The 24543-nt window shown below is 35.4% G+C and overlaps 1 protein-coding gene and 1 pseudogene across 1 annotated transcript in view; both read left to right on the top strand.

Moving 5' to 3' along the window:
• Positions 1-24543, top strand: part of FSTL5 (follistatin like 5) — a 1185743-nt gene that overhangs the window by 1060572 nt on the left and 100628 nt on the right. Inside the window, exon 12 of the mRNA XM_069097493.1 lies at positions 11017-11166. Coding sequence (XP_068953594.1) covers positions 11017-11166 — 150 coding nt within the window. The remainder of the gene's footprint in view (positions 1-11016; positions 11167-24543) is intronic.
• LOC138170668 (5-azacytidine-induced protein 2 pseudogene) lies at positions 7459-8792 on the top strand (annotated as a pseudogene).

Here is a 24543-nt window from a genome sequence, read left to right as displayed (position 1 = left end):
ATCTATCTATCTATCTATCTATCTATCTATCTATCTATCTATCTATCATCTATCTATCTATCTGCCTGTCTGTGTCTGTCTGTCGGTATGTTGGTCTGTCTGTCTACCTATCTATCTGTATATGCACACACATACAGTTTAGAATGTTTTCATGTCTACATATCTGCTTCTTATACCTTTAAGGAGATTAATTGTTATTAAGAGATTAAATTTAAAAAAAAACAACTCTCCCACAAGTTTCTGATTTACTTCATCAGTTACGTGGAGAAAATGAATCAAGATGTCAACAGCCCTTGGCAGTCAGTTTGGGATACCACTACTTTCTTTTTTTTCCCCCAAGACAGAGAGAGAGAGAGACAGAGACAGAGACAGACAGACAGAGAGAGACACAGAGAGACAGAGAGAGAGAGAGAGAGAGAGAGAGAGAGAGAGAGAGAGAGAGAGAGAGAGACAGACAGACAGACAGACAGACAGACAGACAGACAGACAGACAGACACAGACACAGACACAGACACAGACACAGACAGAGACAGAGAGACAGAGAGAGAGACAGAGGGACAGAGAGAGAGAGACAGAGAGAGACAGAGACACAGAGGGAGAGACAGAGACAGAGAGAGACGGGGGTGGGGTGGGGAAGGATGTCCTATGGAAGTATGATCAACAAGCTGAAATGTCTGTAAGCCACCATGAAGATACTGATAATGATTAGTCAGAAAGGGTTAAGAGTCAGTGAAAACATGCAAGTTATCTCCATATATTTTCTCTAGAATACAGAACTTGACAAATAGGTGAAAATATTGGAAGGCACATTTTGTGTTAATATAAGAAAGCAAGACCCAACAATTACAGCTGGGACAAACTTTTATCTTAAGGATGAGCACATTGTCATGTCTAATATTAAAGGAAATTATTTCACAATTTGTCATGAACGCTAAATAAAACATTCCTGGGTGGAGTAGTCTTCAAGATTGAAGATTCTATTATTCTGAACTGCTAAAGCTTACCTAATCTAGTGGTCATTTTTGTTCTTTTTCTGGTAACTGAAAGGTAGGATTATTTTGGAAAGAGATACTCAGGATGCTGAACTTGACACCTTATACTATTCAATACTGAATTCCAGGCTTCTGAGAATAAACAAGGACATACCTGGAGAAAAATAAAAATAGCTTAATCTCCCCACCTGTACTGCTCAGCCTGGAGCCAGAAACACCTGCATATAAAACTTTCCTCAAAAACTTACTTAGCTTTGTGATCTTGGTCAAGTAACTTAAACACTGTCTTCCTCAGGTTCCTCAGGTGTAAAATGGTCAGAATAATAGTGCCTACCTCCCATATTGATGGAAACATTAAATGAGTTAATATTTATAAAGCCATTAGCACAGAGCCTTGCCTTTTTCAGGCACTTACTAAATACTTATTTCCTTCTTTCCTTCCTACTATTCCCTCTATTATTTCCTTCCTTCCTTCTATACCCTCTCCCTTTCCCTCCATTTTTTCTTTCACTTTTCTTATGCATTTCACATATTTTTTTTATTCTTCTCCCTTTCATTTAGCCTTCTCCTATACCTGCTTTATGGAGCCTCTTGCTAATTGCAGTTCATGCTGATCACTCTCCCCTGAATTCCTACCTCAACTTATTAATAATTTCACATAATATAGTTCTTATTTATTTTGTTTCATTAAATAATTGGTTTAGATTTGTCTATATATTGATAACTTAAAACCATATTTATCACTAGAGAGGACCTTAGAGATCATCTAATCTAACTCATTCATTTTAAAAATAAGGAAAGTGAGCTTTAGAGAAGGTAAATGATTTTTCTGTGATTGTATACATAGTAAATACAAGGACTGTTTTCCAAACCCAGGTCTTCTATCTCAAAACCTAATGTACTTTTCCACTATACCACTTTGGTACTTATTGTCTGAAACCATTACATACTTCCTTTACATTTCCCATAGTAATTATCATCTGCTGAGTATTGAATAGGCACTTATATTAACTGATTAATTATTAGCTTAGAGGTTATAATGTGAATGCAAATTGACTCACTGAGAGGTTATGTAGACATTGAGAAGAACAATGAAACGAGAAATGAGACGGAATATCCTCAGTTAGAAAGGAAGAAACAATGTAGTAATTTTTACTCTTATCACTACCTTATACTATCACTGTCAGCATTATTTGATTTAGCTTTCACTCTTGAAGATGATATCGTTACAAATAACAAGAGGCATTCCTGTAATATAGTACTTTATTACATTGATATGTTTTAAAATAAATTTACATGCATTTTATACCATGCTAGTATGGTCCTAGTCATATTCATTCCAAATCAGAGTATATTAAAAATGTAAATGAGGAGAGGAGGGTCTTTTTCCCTTGATTAGGACACTCCTGTGACCTACTCCTAGCCATTGCTAAATCATGTTGCTCAATTAATTAGCAAAAATATATTGTAAATTTAATATTTCTTCCCTAAATTATTGTGAATAAAATTCTAAAACATTATTTTATATTTAAATTAAAATTGGCTTGGAATATATGCAATGTCTTTAATGATGTTGATAAAAAAGACTACAATCTGTGTGTGTGAAGAAAGAGAGAGAGAGACAGAGAGAGAGAGAGAGAAAGAGAGAGAGAGAGAGAAAGAGATTAACTTCCTTGTATATTTAGCAACCTAATATTTACTCTTTCTCTGTTTTCTTTGTCTCTTTCTGTCTTTCTGATTGTCTCTGAACTTCTCTGCTTTTTATCTTTTTCTGTCTCTGTTTCTATATCTCTATTTCTCATTTAAACATGGTATGCCTTAAATATAGATACATTCTTCCTACCTACCTACCTAAATATCTATGTATCGATGTATCTATCTATGTATCGATGTATCTATGTATGTATGTATGTATGTATGTATGTATGTATGTATCTATCTATCTGTCTGTCTATCTATCTGTCTATCTGTCTGTCTGTCTAGCTATCTATCTAATCTATCTATGTATCTGTCTGTCTGTCTGTCGGTCTTTCTGTCTACCTACATATTTCCTAAAGAATTATGTATGGGAGTTTAACTTGATATTGTCTAGTTTTACATAATAATGATCAGTAAAATGGAGATGGAGCAAAACTTCAACTAATTTTATTATTTAATGTGGTTAAGATGATGTTATTATATTGAATAAGATTGTCACAGATCAGAATTTTATTGGTAGTATGGGATATTGATTATGGCTCACAACTATAACACAGTAACTATAGATTTATAAAATACTCTATGATCTCTACTACTACCTTCCCTTTTATTGATCAGCTTCTCAATCCTGTCCCTGTATGCAAGCACTTGGTTTTTCCCCTAGTCATTGTCTGCTCTCTTTTATAGATGAGCCACTAACTCTTGGTTATCTTACATTCTGCTATTTAGTCTCTCTCTCTTCTCCCTCTCTATCTCTTTTTTCTCTCTGTCTTTGTATCTATCTGTATGTTTCTGCCTCTCATTCAAATTTAAAATATTTCAAATCTGTCTTAATTTTCTTTACCCTGGCAGGAAGCAGGAGGCTTTTGTGAGCAGGTCTTATATTTTGGTGACTTAAAGGACATGCTACATTAAATGACTACTTAACATGGTGCTTGGCACTGACTAGACACTGAATAACTTTGTTGACTGACTGATTGAAGGATAAGACAAAGGCAAAGAATTTGCAGACATTTCCAAGCTTGTTGATTAGGGAGAAGGTGATATCTTTGGCTGTTATGGGCCGGGGTCAGAGGGGAGAACTTGGAAGGATACCTAGTTGGCTAGCTTTAGAGTACAGAAGGTAATGTAGATATGATTTTGAGATAACAGAAGACTGAAATCAAAATGGAGATAGATATATTCTCTGTACAATTTAAGATACATGACAGAAGTGGGTAGAGATAAAGAAATAGATTTTAAGATATCAATGTCATGTTTATTTCCTATTTCCCATTCCACAGGAAATTAAATTGCATGAATTTTCCTACATATGTTATCAGACTTTATTGCCCTTACGTGCTCTTGTGACCAAAGTACTTTTGCATGGTGACTGATTAGAGTAAGCGCAATGCATGATTATTTGAGAAATGAAGCTAATTAAATCAGGAAAGGTTAAAATCATAGGTGGAACAAATAGCCTCAGAGGAGAAGAAGGGTACTCTTCCTTTAAAATCAGAGGCTGTATATGTGTTGAGCCTGTTTCTCTACTGATATACTTGGAAATAAAAATAGAAGTAACTATGCTGAATCATGCTAAATGGCTTCATTCTTCTAAACGAAGCTGAAGGCAGAATAGATTATTATTATTATTTTTTAAGCAATCGGGGTTAAGTAATTTGCTCAAGGTTACACGGCCAGTTATTTCTGGGTAGGGTGCTGAGTATCTGAGCCCAGATTTGATCCAGGTCATCCTGACACTGGAGCCGGTGCTCTTACTCGCTGAGCCACCTGGCCGCACCTATGCAATTGGGGTTAAGTAACTTGCTCAATGTTACATGGCCAGGTGTTTCTAGGTGGGTGATAAGTGTCTGAGCCCGGCATTCAATCTCCAGGTCATCCCAACACTGGAGCCAGTGCTCTTACTCGCTGTGCTACCTGGCCACCCCAAGGCAGCATAGATTATTAAGTATAAGGGCTAGCAAGGGGGTGGGAGTGAAGGGGTCATCTATCCCAGATCTTTGGAAAAGAAGAGAAAAGGTGAATTAAGCATTTTAGACAAATCACTTTTTTTCTTGGCTTTTTTTTTAAAGCAATCGGTGTTAAGTAACTTGCTCAATGTTACACTGCCAGTTATTTTGTGTGGGTGCCAAGTATCTAAGGCCAGAAATGATCCCAGGTCTCCTGACACCGGGGACGATGCTCTTTCTCACTGCACCACATGCCCATCACGAGAAATCACTATTAACCAAAAATAGTGGAGAGAAAAGTTGTAGTATTATGCTGGGAAGAGTTAAAATCATTTCATCAACTTAATTTCAGAATTTTTTTTTTCATAAAGACTATACATTAGAGAGTAGATAATTATCTGTCTTGGTAAAAGGTAATTTTTTTTAATGTAAGTTTTTAAAATAGACAAATCCAGCCTAGTCACTCCTCATTGAATGTAAAACAAAATATTTCTTAGAGAAACAGAATTAAGTGAGACACAGTGACAAGGATATTATTAGGTATATGTATGACTGTAAAGGTTCACAATTTTAGCTGATTCTATAAAACCTATAAGCTAATTGAGAGTTACTATAAGTTTTAAAATTGAGAGAGGAGAGACTCTGTGTTTGGCAGAGCCAAGATGGTGGCTTAGAAGCAGAAAAACCCCATGCACTCACCTGATAACCACAGCAAAACCCTACAAAATATGACTAACCAAATTTTATATAATTTCTGACAATATCCTCTGCTTTTATGTATGTTCTCAATCTTACTTTACATTCCTGAATCTCTGTCTTGTTTATCATTAAAGTTCTACATCACAAGGGAAACAATCTTTAATAACACCATCCCAAAGCAGTAAATACTGGAACTACTTAGTCTGAGGAAACAAAACAAAACAAAACAATAAATGAAGTATTGTAAAATGTGATCTAATAGGCTATAACCAGAAGTAAAGGCATAAAATTGAGCAAGGAAAACCCAGGCTGAATGTCAGGAAACTTTTAATGGCTTTATAAAAATCATTGTAAGTATGGTCAGAGATCTCTGATGGGCATTGCATAAATGTTGGAAATAAGTCCCAACAGTCTGGTTTGTTTTCCTGTTGAATGGTTTTGTAGCAAATTAAGTGTTGTAAATGGCTATTGGTTCAGCAGTTGTTTCCCTGACTGTATCAGGGTCACTCATAGTCTACATTAGTTGGTAGGGTTTTGTCAAAAGTATTCACCTTATAGGAAATCATATACAGTGATCTAAAATCAGGAATTTTGACAACCTTCTGCCCAAGCCCCTGCCCTCCTCTGACCTCTCAGCCTCTGGAATACACATATTTTTACATTGTTTTAATGCCTTTTTTTTAAATCAAGCTCTTGGCACAGGTACACAGGTGATTTTGGATAAGGAAGCATGACAATGAAAAGAATATAGCAATGACTAGGTAAATGGAATGATGCTTATACGCCACTCAATTGGTCCACTGGGCATACAGGGAGGGTACTTTTTTATATTTCCTTCTATTCAACTTTAATATTTTATAAGTCATCATGAGTGATTTTATTAATTTCCATTTGTTGCACATTTTCATGTTAATTTTCAACTTAATTAGTGAAAATTTTATTTACTCCTGCTCTAAATAAAGAACCTGAAGCTTTCAGAGCTGGTGTGACTTACTCCTTCTCTGAATCTAGAACCTATCAGAGTCGAGGATGGAACCTCCCACCCCATGTTTGCTTTTACACATTAATCTCCAGGGCTGGTTACAGCATTTTTTGGCCAAACTCTTTTATGACTCCATGACATTATACACAAGGATCCTGTGCAAATATTAAAATGATTTCAAAGTAGTCCCAAATTTTTGAATGTTGCCTACAGAAAGTAGTCAGTTCTATGACTCACTCAGTGTTTTCAATTTAATTATGAGCTGTGGAGCCTTGAATACTCTTTGAAAAAAAAAATCCTCTCCCCATTATTCCCAAAAGATTATTTAGACTGAGATCAACTTTTCTATGTAGATAAAAGTCAAAATGGCTACACTTGGGCGGCCAGGTAGCACAGCGAGTAAGTGCACTGGCTCCAGTGTCGGGATGGCCTGGGGTTCAAATCCCGGCTCAGATACTTAGTACCACATCCAGCAATAACTGGCCGTGTAACCTTGAGCAAGTTACTTAATCCCGAATGCTTATTTAAAAAATGGCTATACTGGGCTTCCAAGAGCTAGACCTGATTCTTGGAGGATATTGTTTCCTGGGCAACTGCCAGGAGCCAAAGCTCAAAGAGCTCTTATTTAGTGCATGATGTTGCAAACTCTACCAAATAAACAAAATTTACCTGTTCCTGGGGAGGGCAGAGATGAGCACATTTAATTTTCCCTACAAGGTGTATCTAACCCATTCTTAAGAAAAAGAAATAATAAATCCTTAGGTTTGTTCATGAGTTATTATAGATATTATTCAAATCTAATTGAACTTTTACAGTAAATGGAACACATACAGTATTAAACAATTATCAGATAAACTGATACAGATAAAGGACCTTAAAATTCATCTAGTCCATCTGACTTATCTTACCAATAGAAAAAAAAAAATGAGGCCCAGAGATGTTAAGTAACTTGCTCAAAGTTTCAGTAAATAGCAGTGCTCAAATATGAAACTAAGTTCCTCAATTTTCTGAGTTGGTACTCTCACCTTTCACATGCACTTTTATCTTAAAATATATTTTAAAAAATGTATAGCGGGCAGGGGCCTGGACGCCGGAGGCCAGGGGAGGGGGCCCGGCGGCATGGGGGCAGGGAGCCCGAGCCCTGGCCCGAGCTGGCGCGGCCCCGCAGAGGCCGGAAGACCACCGTGACCCCGCTGACCCGGGGTGTTCTCAGTTCGTTCCTCACGCCGGGGAAACCGAAAGTGCAGACGAGGCGCTATCATGGATGCACTAGTGGAAGATGACATCTGTATTCTGAACCATGAAAAGACTCAGAGGAGAAACACCATCACTCCTCTGTCAATTTATGCAGGAGATGAATCCATGGTTTCCCACTTTGCCCTTGTCACAGCATATGAGGACATCAAAAAGAGACTTAAGGATTCAGAGAAGGAGAATTCCCTCCTAAAGAAAAGAATACGATTTCTGGAAGAAAAGCTTCTTGAAACCCGATTAGATGAAGAAACAAGCTCTGTAGGATGAGAACAAGTAAACAAGGCCTATCATGCTTTTCGGGAGGTCTGCCTAGACAGAGATAATTTGAAAGGCAAATTGGATAAAATGAATAAAGATAACTCTGAATCTTTGAAAGCATTAAATGAACAGCTACAGACTAAAGAAGTCGAGCTCCTCCAGCTGCGGACCGAGGTTGAGACTCAGCAAGTGATAAGGAACCTCAATCGACCTTCATCCAACTGGGAGGTAGAAAAGCTGAGCAGTGACCTAAGAATCCGTGGTTTGGAGCAGGAGCTAGAGCTGAAAAGAGAGGAATGTGACAGTCTGAGGACAGAGCTGCACAGATCCAGACACGAGGATAGGTCTCAGGAAGACAATCTCAATAACACAGACTTCCAAAGGCCAAGCATTCCAAGTGACAACATGCAACATGCCTACTGGGAACTCAAGAGAGAAATGTCGAATTTGCATCTTGTGACTCAAGTGCAAGCCGAACTACTAAGAAAATTTAAAACTCCATCTATAATCAAGAAAGGCAAGTCATCACCAGAAACCTGATTGTAGCCATTGTGTTTGAAGAGCAGCTCGCTAACTTATCTTTCCAAAATCTTACAATTTGAAGATGATAAACCAGAGAGAATAACGTGTTTTCGGGCTGCTTACTCTCTGCTTTGGCTGTAGTAGACTCATAGTGGTCAGCTTCACATCTAAAGGTGTCGCTGATGTTTTTTTCTTTCGTTCTATATTCTGTTCCCCTTGTGGCTTTTTTCTCTGCCAAGTGTTGCTTATGTGTATAAGGCTGAGGTGTTAGGTTGACTCTGTTTAACCTTTTACCACAACTTCTTCACATAAGAACAAAAGAAGGCACCCAGACTCATGTTTTCTGAAGTCCTTGGTAGGCATACAATATGCCAAGTAACAGTCTTCTCGATTTTTTAAAATAAAACCTTTTTTGGACTTAAAAAAATGTATAAAAACTGCATGTTTTCAAAGGTCAATGGAGATGCATGTGCTGAGTGGGAGAAGGCTATAAAAAATTATAAATAAACAATAGTATAAAATAGTTATGTAAAGGATATCATCAAATTAATGTGTGACAAGAATCTGTGAGATAGTAAAAACAAGGGACAAGTGAAAGGCAAGCCCACATTGGTATACATATAATATGAAGAGAATTTCTATAGACTATAGACTCATCATAGTAGGTAGACACCCTGTAATGAATTTATGGGAAAGTAGACAAGAGTCACATATGGGTAGGTATAGCTCCATTACAATATGCATCTTGAAGGATTACATTCATGAATGAAATACCAGGTCCTTTGATATGTGTATAAGGTATCTGGAAAGACAGTGAAATGTTAAGCTTATACAAGTATATATGCACACATACATATACACACACTCATAAATGTGTGAACAGATACATATATATGCATGCATTATGTGCACATGTTTTCTATATGATATAAAGTTACATTTATTTGATAGGAACAAGGATAAATGCTGCTTTATAATGTCATGAATAACGAAATAAAACAAAATTATTTTTTGAGAGATATTTGTATTAAGTCCTGTGATTTCATCATTTTGGGAAATATTTATGTGTAATTGCCACCTGATGTTGACAGTCAACATTTTCTCCTTGTCATTTGTGCACTTAGAAAAAAGTTTTCCATACTTGGCCTATTGTCACACAGCTAATACACATCCAAACCTAATGTATAACTTATGTCTCTCTATTCTTAGGTTGACTTTCTGTCCATAATGCCACAATGTCTCCCTTAGAGAGAGATGAAGGATTATAGTAAATTATTTGTGCCCAGAACATGTAATTTTTCTTACATTTTAATGTAGGCATGTGTCACATCCTTCACTTTCAGACTTTCAGAGTAAAGAGGTGTCCAAGAGGCAAAGGATAAGGAATAGCGTTTTCTTAGCATGTTAATTCTCATGGTTACACATATTTCTTGCTTTAAGCTTTAAATTGACAACTTATCCACCCCCAGCCATAATGCTATGATTTTGGTCTGCAGAGTTTATATCTTTACTGGGAAATTAACTTTTCTTCCTAAAGACTTTGTGGCTAAGATAGTTATCCTTTCACTGAATGCTGCATGTAAAATCTATCCAAGTTAAAGTAGCATTTCCTTGACTTCAAATCCCTCTACTTAAAAAAAATGGTGCCCATGACTGTAAAGTCCATGGACCATTTACCTACGTATAACTGTGTTGACTGAATCACCAAAGTAATATAGAATAATTGTAGGTAGCAGGTCATTCTAGGACAAAAATAAAAAAATACAAATTTTTATGCCTGCTATGCTCCTTGGAAGTCAAAACTGGTGTGGGTAACAATAATACTTCATTTTTATCTGGCATTCTCATTCCAGTGTTATATTTTCACCAGCATTTTTTATTATTGTAAATGGAAACTTAGATTTCAAATGAGTTAAAAGGTAACAAATTTATAAGGTACAAGGTAACAAAGTTACAAATTACAAGGTAACAAAGCAAATAATAGAACTGGATCTTGGACTATCATCTTAGTCTCCTAAATGTATCTTGAGTATTTTTCACATAAGCATAAAAGTCAAAACAAAAATATGACTATCTTTCTCTTCCCACAATTTATTTACTCTGATTCTCAGTCTCATTTCCATTGCCAGTCTTTGTATCTGGACATCCTTTCAAGTAATATTCCCCATAAAGAAGGTACTTGGTCACAGAATATTCCACTAGTTTTGTTATAATTCCAAGATTTTGGACTAAAGCAAGAAACAAAACAGATAGAGTATATTCAAGTAATACAAGCAAACAGTTGATAGTGTTAAACATTTAACTTCCTTAAGCGAGTGCTAAATTTCTACTATTTGGACAATTAGGGGGGAAAAGTTGCTAATAGTATCCATAATTTCATTGGTAAAGCAAGCAAAGAAGTTTAGGAAAAACACTTTTTTATTATTATAAAGTGGTTTTCATTCATTCTGTCTTCAATTTTCATTTGGTTGTGCTTTTAGTATGTTCCAAATACCACTTTCACTTATTTGTATACTGTAAATTTTCTTACATGTGGTTCAGAAAGACACATGGTATCAAAGAGTAATTTGAAAGAAAAGACAGCAACCACCATTATTTTAATGTCTGCATCATGATGCATGATTGTCATTTTGCTTTCTGTTTTCTCTTCTTGGACTTCAGGATGAAGTTTGTCCCCAAGCTGAAGGGGATACAATTCAGCGATGTGTATGGGCCTCTGCTGTTAATGTCAAAGACAAGTTCATTTATGTAACTCAGCCTACTCTGGATCGAGTACTCATTGTTGATGTGCAGTCCCAAAAAGTTGTGCAGGTAATACTGTTTCAAAAGTGCAAAATAAATCTACCATAGAAAGGTTTTATCATTTAGATTGAATTTAATTATTTAGAGCTATTACTTTCTTTTTATTTTTTAAAATTTATTTTTTAGTATTCAACATCCATTTCCACAAAATTTTCAGTTACAAATTTTCTTCCCATCTTTCCCTTATCCTCAACCCAAAATAGCGAGCCTACTGAGTACCCCTTCCTCCAATATGCTCTCTCTTATATCCTCCCCCATCAACTCCCAACTTTTTTGCTGGGCAAGATGGATTTCTATATCCCAATGTCTGTATACCTTATTTCCTAGTTTCATGTAAAAAACATGTTTTTAACATTTATTTGTAAAACTTTGATTCACAGATTTTCTCCCCTCTTCCCTACTTAGCCACCCCCACTGGGAAGATAAGCAATTCAATACATGTTGTACATGTGTACTTACGCAAAACATTTCCATAGCAGTTATATTGTGAAAGACTAACTATATTTCCCTCCATCCTACCCGACCCCTCACTTATTCTATTTTCTACTTTGACTCCTTCACTTTTCAAACATTTGTGCTTCTAATTCCCATCTCCCCCAATCTTCCCTCCCTCCTGTCTTCCCCCTGTTATTGCCTTCCCCCCTACTTTTCTGTAGGGTAAGATACCCAAAGGGGTGTGTGTATGTTATTCGCTCCTTAAGCCAAATTCAATGAGAATAAAGTTGACCCATTCCCTTTCACCTTCCTGTTCATCCCCTCCATTATAACAGTTTTCTCTTGCCTCTCTTACGTGACATAATTTACCTTATTCTGTCTCTCCTTTTCTACATTATATTGCTTTCTCAACTCTTAATTTTATTTTTTAGATATCATCCATTTCTGTTCAACTGATCCTGTGCCCTCTGTCTATGTATACATGTTTACACATATACACACATTCACCTATGTATTTATACAAACATACACCCTCCTATACATACATATATGTATTTATACATGTATATAGATGTATGCATACATACATATTCCCTTCAACTGTCCTCATACTGAGAAAAGTCTCATGAGTTACAATTTCTGTTTTTCCATGTAGGAATGTAAATAGTTCAACTTTAATAAGTTTTCATTTCCTTTTTTACCTTCTTATGCTTCCCTTGCTTCTTGTATTTGAAAGTCAAATTTTCTGTTCAGCTCTGATTTTTACATTAAGAATGTTTGAAAATCCTCTATTTCATTGAATGACCATATTTTCCCCTGAAGCATTATGCTCAGTTTTGCTGGGTATGTGATTCTTGGTTTGAATCCTAGCTCCTTTGACCTCTGGAATATCATATTCCAAGACCTTTGATCTCTTAATGAAGAAGCTGCTAGATCTTGTGTTATCCTGATTGTGTTTCCACAACACTCAAATTGTTTCTTCCTGGCAGCTTGTAATATTTTTTCTTTGACCTAGAAGCTCTTGCATTTGCCTCTGATATTCTTAGGAGTTTTGTTTTTAGGATCTTTTTTCAAGAGGTGATTGGTTAATTCTTTAGATTTCTATTTTGCCATTTGGTTCTAGAATATAAGGGCAATTTTCCTTTAGAATTTATTGAAGGGTGAATCTAGGCTCTTTTTTTATCTTGATTGCAGGTAGTCTAATAATTTAAACTTGTATCTCCTAAATTTAAAAGTTGAAGGTTTTTCCAATGCAATATTTCACATTGCCCTCAATTTTTTTTCATTTATTTGGATCTGTTTTATAGTGTCTTGATTTCCCATAAAGTCATTACCTTCCATTTGCTCTAATTTTGAAGGAATTATTATCTTCGGTGAGTATTTGAAATTCCTTTTCCATCTGGGCATTTCAGCTTTTTAGGGCATTCTTCTCCTCATTGTTTTTTTCTTGGGGGGGGGCTTTTTTGCCATTTGAGTTAGTCGATTTTTAAGGTGTTATTTTCTTCAGCACATTGGGGGGCCTCCTTTAGCAGTCTATTGAATCTCTTTTCATGATTTTCTTCCTTCATTCTCATTTCTCTTCCCAATTTTTACTCCACTTCTCTTACTTGATTTTCAAAATCTTTTTTGGGATATTCCATGGCCTCCAACCAGTTCATAATTTTCTTGCAAGCTTTTGATGAAGGAGTTTTGACTTTGTTTCCATCTTCTGGGTCCATGTTTTTATCCTTTTCGTCCCCCAAAAAAGGATTCTATGGTCTAATCTTGCTAACCAATTACTTGACTTCTGAACTCTGCCATGGTAGAACTCTGCTTCCAGAGTGGAGAGAGCTACATTTTCATTTTTGGTGCTGGCATTTTCACAAATGTTGTGAAAGGTCTGAAGAGGACACCCTCTCTACAGATACCACAAGCTCTGGAACACTATCACACATCCCAAGACTAACACCAAAAACTCTGATCCAGATCCAAGCTGTTCAAAACAAGAGCAATTACTCTCTGAATGGTTGCTTGGTTCCCCTACAATCTGCAGGCCAGGAGCCCTGGGGAAGCATCTATAGCCACCACAGATCCTTCAACTCTTGCCCTGGGGGCAGGGGATAGGCTGTGTTCTTCTGTCACTCAGTTCCAACAGAGTTCCCAACAGCCCTTTTACATTCTCTCTGGCATTTATGGGTTGAGATGTCTGGAAAACACCATAGCTGCTAGTGATTCACTCTCCTGAAGTCTGCTCTGACCAGTCTGTGCTGCTGGTCAAGGTGCCCCAGGGCCAGGAGTGTGAAGCTCACATGGGACTATGCTCAGCTACCATTCTGGTGATATAGACCTTCCTGTCACACTGTCAGGCTGTCTTCAGCAGATTTTTTTCTCTCTGTCACTTTGTGGGTTCTGTACCTCTAAAAATTGTTTAGAGTCATATTTCCTAGGTATTAAAGGTTGTTGGAGATGGAACCAAGGGGAGTTCCTATTTTACTCTGCCATCTTTGCTCTGCCCTCTATGACAAGTTTCTTTACTGATTACCAGCACTAAAATCAGTGATGTCACATTTCTGACCATGTGTTATATTTCTGGGAACACATTGAAGTGTCTTCCATCTCTCTATTCTACTCTACCCAGCTTAAAAGGAAAGAACTAATTTAATTTGAGAAAAAATATTGCTTAATATTTTCATTTTTCATAAATTACTTTTAAGAAAGCAAGCAGATTGAATTCTTATTTTCACAAGTTTCTTATCAACACAGTTTTATGAAGTAACTTTTTTATACCTATTCAATTGAGAAAAAAAGAAAAAATATATAATGAGGCAGGGGGTTGGGGCTGGGGAGTAGGATCAGGTGGGGCTACTCTGTTCACATGAAACTTATATTTAGGGTGAGGAGTGGGAGGAAGGAGGGAAAGATCTCAAACAAATAGTAGAAATACCTCAGTCCTTAGGTTTCTTTAGTAAATTTAGTATCATCATAAGCCCTGAATTCAATTTAATTCAACAAACATTTATTGCTATTTTCATCTTATTCTTCTAGGTATTAGGAACAGAATAGATTTTTAAAATAGATATAAGCCAATTTCACTTGATCTTTAAACCATAGTCTGAAGGAACTATAAGCATTATAACTGACAGTTTAGCTGTTGAATTCTAATGTAAGAAGATTGTTTTTGAACTTTTAGCATGTACAGTGACCACATCCTGGTAAAACTATCTGAGGAGAAGACCTAAACCTGTCTGAGGGTAACAGACAGGCCTAAACCCATCAGTGAGCTAATCCAACCATGTGAAGTAGTACATGTCTACTCCAACCATGTAAAGACTTCCTGTGGGGAAATTGGCACATGAGAACGATTTGTTCAAAAGACCATTAATGTAGCTGAAGCAAAGGCCATGGAACACTTAGAGCATGGTCAGATATTGAAGGCATAAAGGTCATCTGCTACATTCCTGGCCATCACCAACCATCTTAACTTTTTTCTTACCATTGAACTTCAATGACTCTGAAAGAGGAGTGAGGCTGACAACTTTGTGCTATTCTGCCTTACTTAAATGCAATTCACAAGTAAGTCAAGAAATCACCCTATCATGTCATCAGTCCTCTCTGAAAATAAAGTACAAACAGGCCGTAGGGGAAACACTGAAGGTTTTTAAGCATACCGGCACATTAGGAAGGAGGGTATGGCAGATGTTTTCAGGATGGTTTGGAGATTTAAGGCTTGGGAATCAGGGGGGCCAGGGTGTATATGACTTCAATGCAATAGTAATGGAATTTAAAGATCCCCCTATATTGGATTGGTTTTTGGGCTGTGTTAAAAGCCAGAGCTTGTGAATACCACTTGTGGGATGGACTTGTTGATGTAAAAAAAAAAGAGAGAGAGAGAGAGAGAGGGCTGAATTGGGAGGAGCTGGTGCCATGGATTTAGAGAGGCAAAAGCAGAGGAAGATAGGCAGAAGAATTTTTGGAAGTGGCATAGTGGACATAGAGAGAGAGAGAAGATTTTTGACGGCCGGTTCGAGGTGCCTAGGACTTTTGAGAGCTGCCACCTGAAGCTGCCAAGGACTGAGGAGATATGGCCGTGATGCCAGTATTTTGTCTGTCTGCCTTAATGTTGTTTTCCCAGATCTGTCCACTGATGAAGGACAGTGCTATTGTTGCAGAGGTCCTGGAACATTGCTGTTGGTTCAGAAGCCATGAAGAAAGACTTTCTTGTTGTATGTTTACAGAAACCTGGAAGAGGCTCTTGCTGATGTTTTCAGGGGTCTTAAGACTGTTCTGCAGGCAGAGAGTGAATTAATGAGGACAATGAAAATGTATCTTCTGGCCTTGTAAAGCTTTGTCTTTCCAGGAACAGAGATTGCTGAGAACTTGCCTTGGGTCTAGATGAAGAAAAGCTTTGGGTATTAAATGCTATGATGATATCTTTCTTTTTTATTATGTTGTTTGTTTACTTTTACTTTACAAGATTCAATTCCACAATTCCTTGAGTTTCAACTTTTGTTCCCCTCCCTCCACTCCCCCCACATGGCAGCATACATTCAAGTATAGGATCTGTAAATACTTTCACATTATACATTAGTCAGGTTATAAAGATGGATTGTATCAGACATAATGAAAAATGGTAAAGAGGACATAAAATCAAACAAGAAAAGGTAAAAGATCAGGTATTTTGCTTCCATCTGGATATAAACTCAGTTCTTTCTAGCTCTTTCTCTGGATGCACACATTTCTCTCCATCATGAGTCTTTTGGGATTGACTTATATCACTGCATTGCTGAGAAGAGTAAGTCATCACACATATGTTGTGTCTGTAATTGTATACAAATTTCTCCTGTTTCCACTTCTCTCACACAGCATCACTTCATATAAGCCTTTCCAGGTAAACATGAATTCCATCTGCTCCTCATTTCTTATAGCACAATAGTATTCCATAACATTCATACACCACAAATTGTCCAGCCATTCCCCAATTGATGGGCACCCCATTAATTTCCAATTATTTGCCAACACATAAAGAGCTGCTATAAACATTTTTGTACATATGGGTCTTCCTCCCACTTCTATTATCTCTTTGTGGTATTCCTGGGGCAAAGAATATGAAAGTATTTATAGCCATTTGGGCATAATTCCAGATTGCTCTACAGAAAGGCTGTATCAGTTCACAACTCCACCAGTAATGCATTAGTGTTCCAATTTGCCCACATCTTTCCAGCATTGGTCATTTTCTTGTTTTGTCATCTTAGCCTATCTGACTGGTGAGATGTGATACCTGAGAGTTGTCTTGATTTGCATTTCTCTAATGAGTAGTGATTTAGAGCATTTCTTCATGTGCTTATAGATATCTTTAATTTCTTTCTCTGAAAATTGCCTGTTCATATCCTTTGACGTTTTATCAATTGGGGAATGACTTGTATTCTTATAAATTTGGCTCAATTCTCTATATATTTTAGAAATAACTCCTTTGTCAGTGACATAGGTTGTTAAAATTCTTTCCCAATTTTAGATCTCCCTCTTAATCTTGATTACATTTACTTTGTACATTAGCTTTTCAATTTCATGTAATCAAAATTATCCATTTTACATTTGATAATGTTTTCTAATTCCTATTTAATCATAACATCTTTCCCCCTCTACAAATCTGACAGGTAAACTATTCCTTGTTTTCCTGAGACTGCTTACTGTATCAACCTTTATACCTAGATCATTCACCATTTAGACTTGATTTTGGTGTATAGTGTTAGATAATGATCTATGCCCATTTTCTTCCATACTATATTCCAGTTTTCCCAGAAGTTTTTGTCAAATAGTGAGTTCTTATCCCCAAAACTGGGGTCTTGAGGTTTATCAAACAATAGATTACTGTAGTCATTGACTTCTGAATCTTGTGTGCCTAATCTATTCCATTGATCCACCCCTCTATTCTTCAGCCACTACCAAGTAGTTTTGATGATTGCTTCTTTATAATATAGATTGAAATCTGGTATAGATAGTCCACATTCCCAAGCATTTCTTTCCTTTAATTCCCTTGATAATCTCGACCGTTTATTCTTTCAAATGAATTTTGTTACTATTTTTGCTATGATGATATCTTAAACTTTTAGTAGCTCAGAGATAGATGGCCTTTCTGCTCTCTACTGGCATTAACTGATGATAATTGCAATTCAGTTGTTATGCAGGGATGGGAAACTTTTGACTTTTTTGTGCTCTTTGACTGACCAAATGAATGTACTTTATTTATGATTGGAAACTAATCTCCATTTGACAAGAGGGACTTTGTGATTGACTAAATGAATCTACTGTCCAGGGGGTGGTGTAGTACTTGGAAATTATTGAATTACACTTGGTGAATGATGTATTTTGATTTTCTCTATACTAAATTTGTCACTGAATAAAATGGAGAGCTGCTGTGTTGGTATTCTGAGCCCTGGAAGTTACCTTTGCTTGGCAGTACATTAGGACAAGATACTGAGCCTCTCTGTGTCTCTGAGTCAGTAAAATGAGGGAATAGGAAAAGATAACCTCTGAAATCTCTCCCTGTACTTCTTTTTTGATATATTATCTCCTTTGATTCCGACTTCATTCCACTAACAAACATTCTTTGACAATTTTGGGGGAGGAGGGTTAAAAATGGGAATTGGACTCATTTACTTGATATAGTGAACTCCCAGTGAAGAAACTATAAAAGAATATGAAATCTGATTGTCACTTATTCTACAACTTTTAACCTTAGAGGCTCGTCTGCCTTTATCACAGTTAATAAGTATAGGGAGTAAAACCTGAGTCTCACCCAACACTAGGATTTATAATCATTCTTCAAAAATACTTATGATTTCACATTTAAAACAATTAACACTCTCTAACGATCCCATACGTAGATAATCATACACTTACGAATTTTAAATTTGGCATAAATATGGAAGACTATAATGTATTTCAGCATACATCGTTTAGTCTTTCAAAATGTTGTCATTTGACCAATAAGGGGTGGCTTTGTTTCTTTTCAGTGGCCACAAAGGTGAACCAGTCACAAACATTAATTTTAGGAATTGTTAATAGTTTGTTATTTTGTTTTGTTTATTTTCTTGCCAACAAGTGGAAATTCAACCTATATTTAAACAACAGCTGAATTATTTAAACTGTTTCAAAGCATTTTCGTTAGTATGTATACACACATGGATATATATTATATTTGCATATTTATGCATGTATTAAATGTATTTATATTATATAATATATTGGATATATGAATATATTATACATATGTGTGTATATATGTATGTATTACCTTCTAGAGTCTAAAAATTGAAACAAAGTCAGATACCTTGTTATCCATGTGACTGCCAATTGCGGCAAAATGAGTTCAATTTTCAAATTAATAGAGAATGTTGGAGAGTGAAATGTGTATCTGCTTCTATTATAATCACAAAGATAAAATTATGCATTCTAGTAACTAATATCAACAAGGAATAAGAGGTAGCAAAAAAGAAAATCCTCATCCTTGAAATTATATTTGAAAATATAATTTTCACGAGGCACTGTGAAACCTGCTCTAACTAAACCTATTTTTGATTTATTGATTCATTTAAAAGGACAAATTTTAAATAAGATAAAATCATTACACAAAATTTGCATATACCACTAGATATTTTTATAGATCGCTAATTTCTGTACTTTAATGCTACCTTAAAATAGATGTTTTATTGATACTCTAATGAAAAATTATTTGAGGATGTGATTATTAACTAAAATAAAGTTTCAAGCATTAGGCACCAAAAAAACCAGGATCTAACCATTATTTTTTTAAATATACATATGTATAGCTTGTTTAATATTTGAAATTATGAAAATTTGAATATTTTTTGAAAATTACCAACAAAATGTTCAGAAAGAAATAAAAAGCCAATCAGTATTAAGTAGCTAAGCTTTTATTGTAATGGAATACTATTGTTTTATAAGATACGATGAGCAGGTAGATTTCAGAAAAACCTTTAAAGACATAAACTGATGTCTTGAGTCATGAGCAGCTTTGATAGACTTACCTCCTCTCATTAATGTAATGATCTAAGAATCATGAGGGAAAATGCTATCCACATCCAGAGAAAGAATTGTGGAGTCTGAATGAAGATCACAATATACCATTTTCTCTCTCTTTTTTTTCTTGTTCATGGTTTTTCTCTTTTCTTCTAATTCTTCCTTCACAGCATGACTAATGTGGAAATATATCTAATAGAATTATGCATACATAACCTATATCCGATTGCATATTTTCTTGGGGAGGTTACAGGGGAGTGAGTGAGAAAAAAATTGAAAGTCAAAATCTTATAAATATGAATGTTCAAAACTATCTTTACATTTAATGAGGAAAAATGAAATACCATTTAAGTGAGAAAAATTTGAAAAAAAAATAAAATCTACAGCATTGTTAATTTAGTCAAGACTTTTGCTGACATTCCATCATAGACATCATGGAATCAAAATCATTAATTATATTTACAAAAAAAGTGTTAATTCTTAAACTAATATTATTAGTTGGAGAATTATTTTTAGAAACAGTCATATATTTAAAGACATTTATTTCTTCATCAAAGACGTTAATTTATTTTAGAACCAGTCTCATGAATGAAACTCTAATATGTCTATATTTTAAAATCTCCACTTTTCCATACTGCCTGCCCTTATGCTGAAAATCAGCATTCTTCTTGCAAAATTTGTTTCCACAATATGTTTTATTCATATTCACGATATACATTGATGACTTCCAAATATCTTGACCACTTAATGACTTAATATTATCAACTTCAAACTTTTTCCAATCTCCAGCAAACTTCCTACCATTGTAGTAGCTAATCCATGAACATCACTCAGAATTTTTCCTCTTCCAATATCCATCCACAACTTGAAAATTCTATGCTAACCACAACTATATTTCCTTCCACTTGTCTCATCTCATTCACACTTTTTAATCTTACAATAATCTTTAGTGGCTTGACTCATTTAGATTCTACTACATCATCTGTAAAATGAGGGGGGTGGACTACATGCTTGCTGACTTTTAGTTCTAATCATATGATCTTATAAATCTCTGATGAGTTTCTGGTTCTCTTGTCTAGAGTGATCTCCATATTCACCATTGCTCCTTAATTGCCACATCATTGTTTCACCATCATTATTCCAGAACCCCTGCTTCCCTGAATTTCCATCTTCTTAAAAGTCAAACTTCATTCCTGCATAACTTCTGCCATCCATTTTTTTTAATTCTTGTTCCATGGTATTTCAGCATTGAAGAAAAAATAATGGGATGTAATTGGTTTTTACCCATTACAAATATATATAACATAAACTAGGCTGTGTTCTTGATGCTATTCAAAAAGACAAATCATTTGGTTGGCTAGGTGGTGCAATGGATACTGCACCAACCCTGGAGTCAGAAAGACCTGAGTTCAAATATGGCTTCAGACACTTTACACTTACTAGCTGTGCAACCTTGGGCAAGATGCTTAACTACAATTACCCTCCAAAAAAAATACAAGTCATTTTAATTTTATTTGTTTTTGCATCTTGCTTTCCAGAAAGGGAAACAACTTTCAATGTCATTTCAATGTTAGTCTGTTTCTGTTTTCTTGATGCCTCCTTTCTCTATCCTGTGGGGTAAAATAATTCAATTCAGTTATACACAAATAAACATATGGATTATTTTAGACTAGATATAGCTATAATATTTACCACATACTAGGTTCTGTGTTAAGCAAATGTCCTATCTGAGTAAGTGAAAAGTCATTCTTTTGAAGTATAATATATATGGAACAGTAAAATTTACCTGTTGGTATAAAAGTCTGAAAGCATGTAATCATTATTTCACTCATTCAACAAAACTATTTTACAGTGTTCAGAGTCCTATACTAGGGACTGAGGAAAAAGAAAAGTGGTGTTAAAATGGCTTTTGGTTTCATTGAGTCTACAGTTTATTAGGAGGAAAACTCACAATCACAATTAACTAAAACACATGCTAATATATGATATATATATTTGTGTGTGTATTATATATATATATATGAAGGAAACAAAGTTTTATATAAGGTTTATAATTAAATTGCATTACTGATTAGGTAATTCAGGAAAGTCTTCATAAAGAGGATTTAAAAAACATAAAGATTGCATGTCTAATTTCTTTCCAATTATATGTAAAAACAATTTGGAACATTCACCTAAAATAAGTTCCATAGTGTCTTTTACACCCTCCTTTTTCTTCTACTCCTTCCTGAGACAATTAGCAATTTGATATAGGTTAAACACAGGCAGTCATGAAAAACATATTCCCATAAATAGTCAGGTTGTGAAAGAAAACAAATAATGAATAAAATAAAGTGAAAAATCATACCTTTCTTTCTGTATTCATACTCCATTAGATTTTTTTCCCTTTCTTTGTTCGTTCTTTGTTCATTTTGTTCTCCCTCCTCCCTGCCCCCAGATGTGGATAGCATTTTTCATCATGAGTCCTGGAATTACTTAAGTTCTTCACATTTCTTTTTCATAACATATTGCTGTTTCTGAATACAACATTCTACAGCTTTTCCTCACTTCATCTTCTATTAGTTCATTTTAAATCTTTCTATTTTCATCTCCTTAAATAATCCTGGTTGTCATTTCTTATAGTATAGTGTCATTCCATTATATTCATATACTTGTTCAGGAATTCCACAATAATTCCCCAATTAACGAACTTCCCCTCAATTTCCAATTCTTTGCTGCAGCAAAAAGAATTGCTAGAAATATTTTTTATACAGAAAGGTTCTTTTCCATTTAAAAAAAATATCTCTTTGGGATGCAGACCTACTAGTGGTATTGCTGAATCAGAGTATGAATGGTTTTATAGTGCTTTGGGCGTAATTCCAAATTGATCTACAGAATGGTTGGATCAGTTCACAATTTTGTAAACAATGCATTAGTCTCCCAGGTTTCCCACATTCTCTCCAAGATTTATCATTTTGCTTCTTATATCATATTAGACAATCTTATCTGTGTAAAGTGGTACTTCAAAGTTGTTTTAATCTGTATTTCTCTAATTAATAGTGATTTTTCATATTATTTTTCATGTATTTATTTCCCTGAAAAAATGCATGTTCATATATACTTTAATCATCTATCAATTGGTGAATGACTTGTATTCTTATAAATTTGATTTGGTTATCTATATATTAGAGATCTGAGCCCTTTTTAAGAGACACTTTCTGTAATCCCCCTCCCCACCAGGCTTATGTTTTCCTTCTATTCTTGTATGCATTAGCCTTCTTTATGTAAAACATTTTAAATTTTTAAAAAAAATTTATTTATATACTTTTGGTTTACAACCTTCAGCTCCACAATCCCTTGAGTTCCAAATTTTCTCCCCCTTCCTCTTCTTCCCCTCCCCACTATGGCAGCATGCAATCAGATGTAGATTCTGCAAATACCTTCACATTAACTATTAGTCAAGTTGTAAATAGGGGTTATAACCCATGGAGTGAATGAGAAAGAATGAACAAAACAAAAGACAAAGGAGATAGAGCAAGTGGTTTGCTTCAATCTGCATTCAGACTCTGTGGTTCTTTTGCTGGGTGTAGATATTCCTTTCCATCATGAGTCTTTTGTAGTTGTCTGACAACCTTCTATTGCTCAGAGAAACCCAGTCTATCAAAGTGAGTCATCACACATATGGTCTATAAGTAATTGTGTACAAAGTTCTCCAGGTCCTGCTCTCCTCATTAAGCATCAATCTATATAAGTCTCTCCAGGTAATTATGAAGTATGTCTGCTCCTCATTTCTTATAGCACAATAGTGTTCCATTACATCCATATATCACAACTTGTTTAGCCATTCACGGATTGATGGGCATCCCCTTGATTTCCACTTCTTTGCCACCACAAAAAGATCTACTATAAAATATATATGTATATATATACATACATATATATATATATATATATATATATATATATACATATGGCTCCTCCTCCCACTTGTATGATCTCTTTATGTTACAACCCTAAAAGTGGTTTTGCTGGGTCAAAGTGTTTGCACATTTTTATTTCCCTTTGGGCATAGTTCCAAATTACTCTCCAGAATGGCTGAATCAGTTCACAACTCCACCAACAATGCATTAATGTTCCCATTTCTCCACATCCTCTCCAACATTTATCATTTTCCTGTTTTGTCATCTTAGGCAATCTGACTGGTGAGATGTGGTACCTCAGAGTTGTTTTGATTTGTATTTTTCTAATCACTAGTTATTTAGAGCATTTTCAATATGCTTATAGATATCTTTAAATTCTTCCTCTGAAAACTGCCTGTTCTTATCCTTTGAGCATTTATCAATTGGACTTGTATTGTGTGTGTGTGTGTTTTCCCTGTTTACCTTTTTAGGTCTCTCTTGAGTCTTGCATTTGGAAATCAAATTTTCCATTGAGCTCTGGCTTTTTCATCAGGAAGGTCTAGAAGTCCCCTATATCATTGAATGACCATCTTTTTGCCTGAAAGATTATACTCCAATTTGCTGGATAGTTGATCCTTGGTGGGAGTCCAGGCAAGCTCTTTTGCCTCATGAAATATCATATTTCAATTCTTCATCCTGACTGAAGTTCTGTGATATTTGATTTGTTTCTTTCTGGCTGCTTGCAGTATTTTCTCCTTGACCTGATAAATCTGAATCTCTTTCAGGAGGTGTTTGGTAGATTCAATTGATAACTCTTTTACTCTCTGTTTCTAGGACTTTAGAGCAGTTTTAGTGGATAAGTTATTATAAGATGTTGTCCAGGGCTGTGTGTGTGTGTGTGTGTGTGTGTGTGTGTGTGTGTGTGTGTGTGTGATGGCTTTCTGCCAGACTAATCATTTTGATGTTATCTCTCTGGAATCTGTTCTCCAGGTTATTTGTTTTTCCAGTGAGTTCTTTTATGTTTTCTTCTAATTTTTTAAAGTTTTGGTTTTGT

Source organism: Petaurus breviceps, unplaced genomic scaffold, assembly GCF_028583685.1.
Source record: "Petaurus breviceps papuanus isolate PSGF00001 unplaced genomic scaffold, PetGlider_PUasm1.0 126, whole genome shotgun sequence".
NCBI classification, from domain to species: Eukaryota; Metazoa; Chordata; class Mammalia; order Diprotodontia; family Petauridae; genus Petaurus; species Petaurus breviceps.
This window is presented reverse-complemented; position numbering and strand designations above follow the sequence as displayed.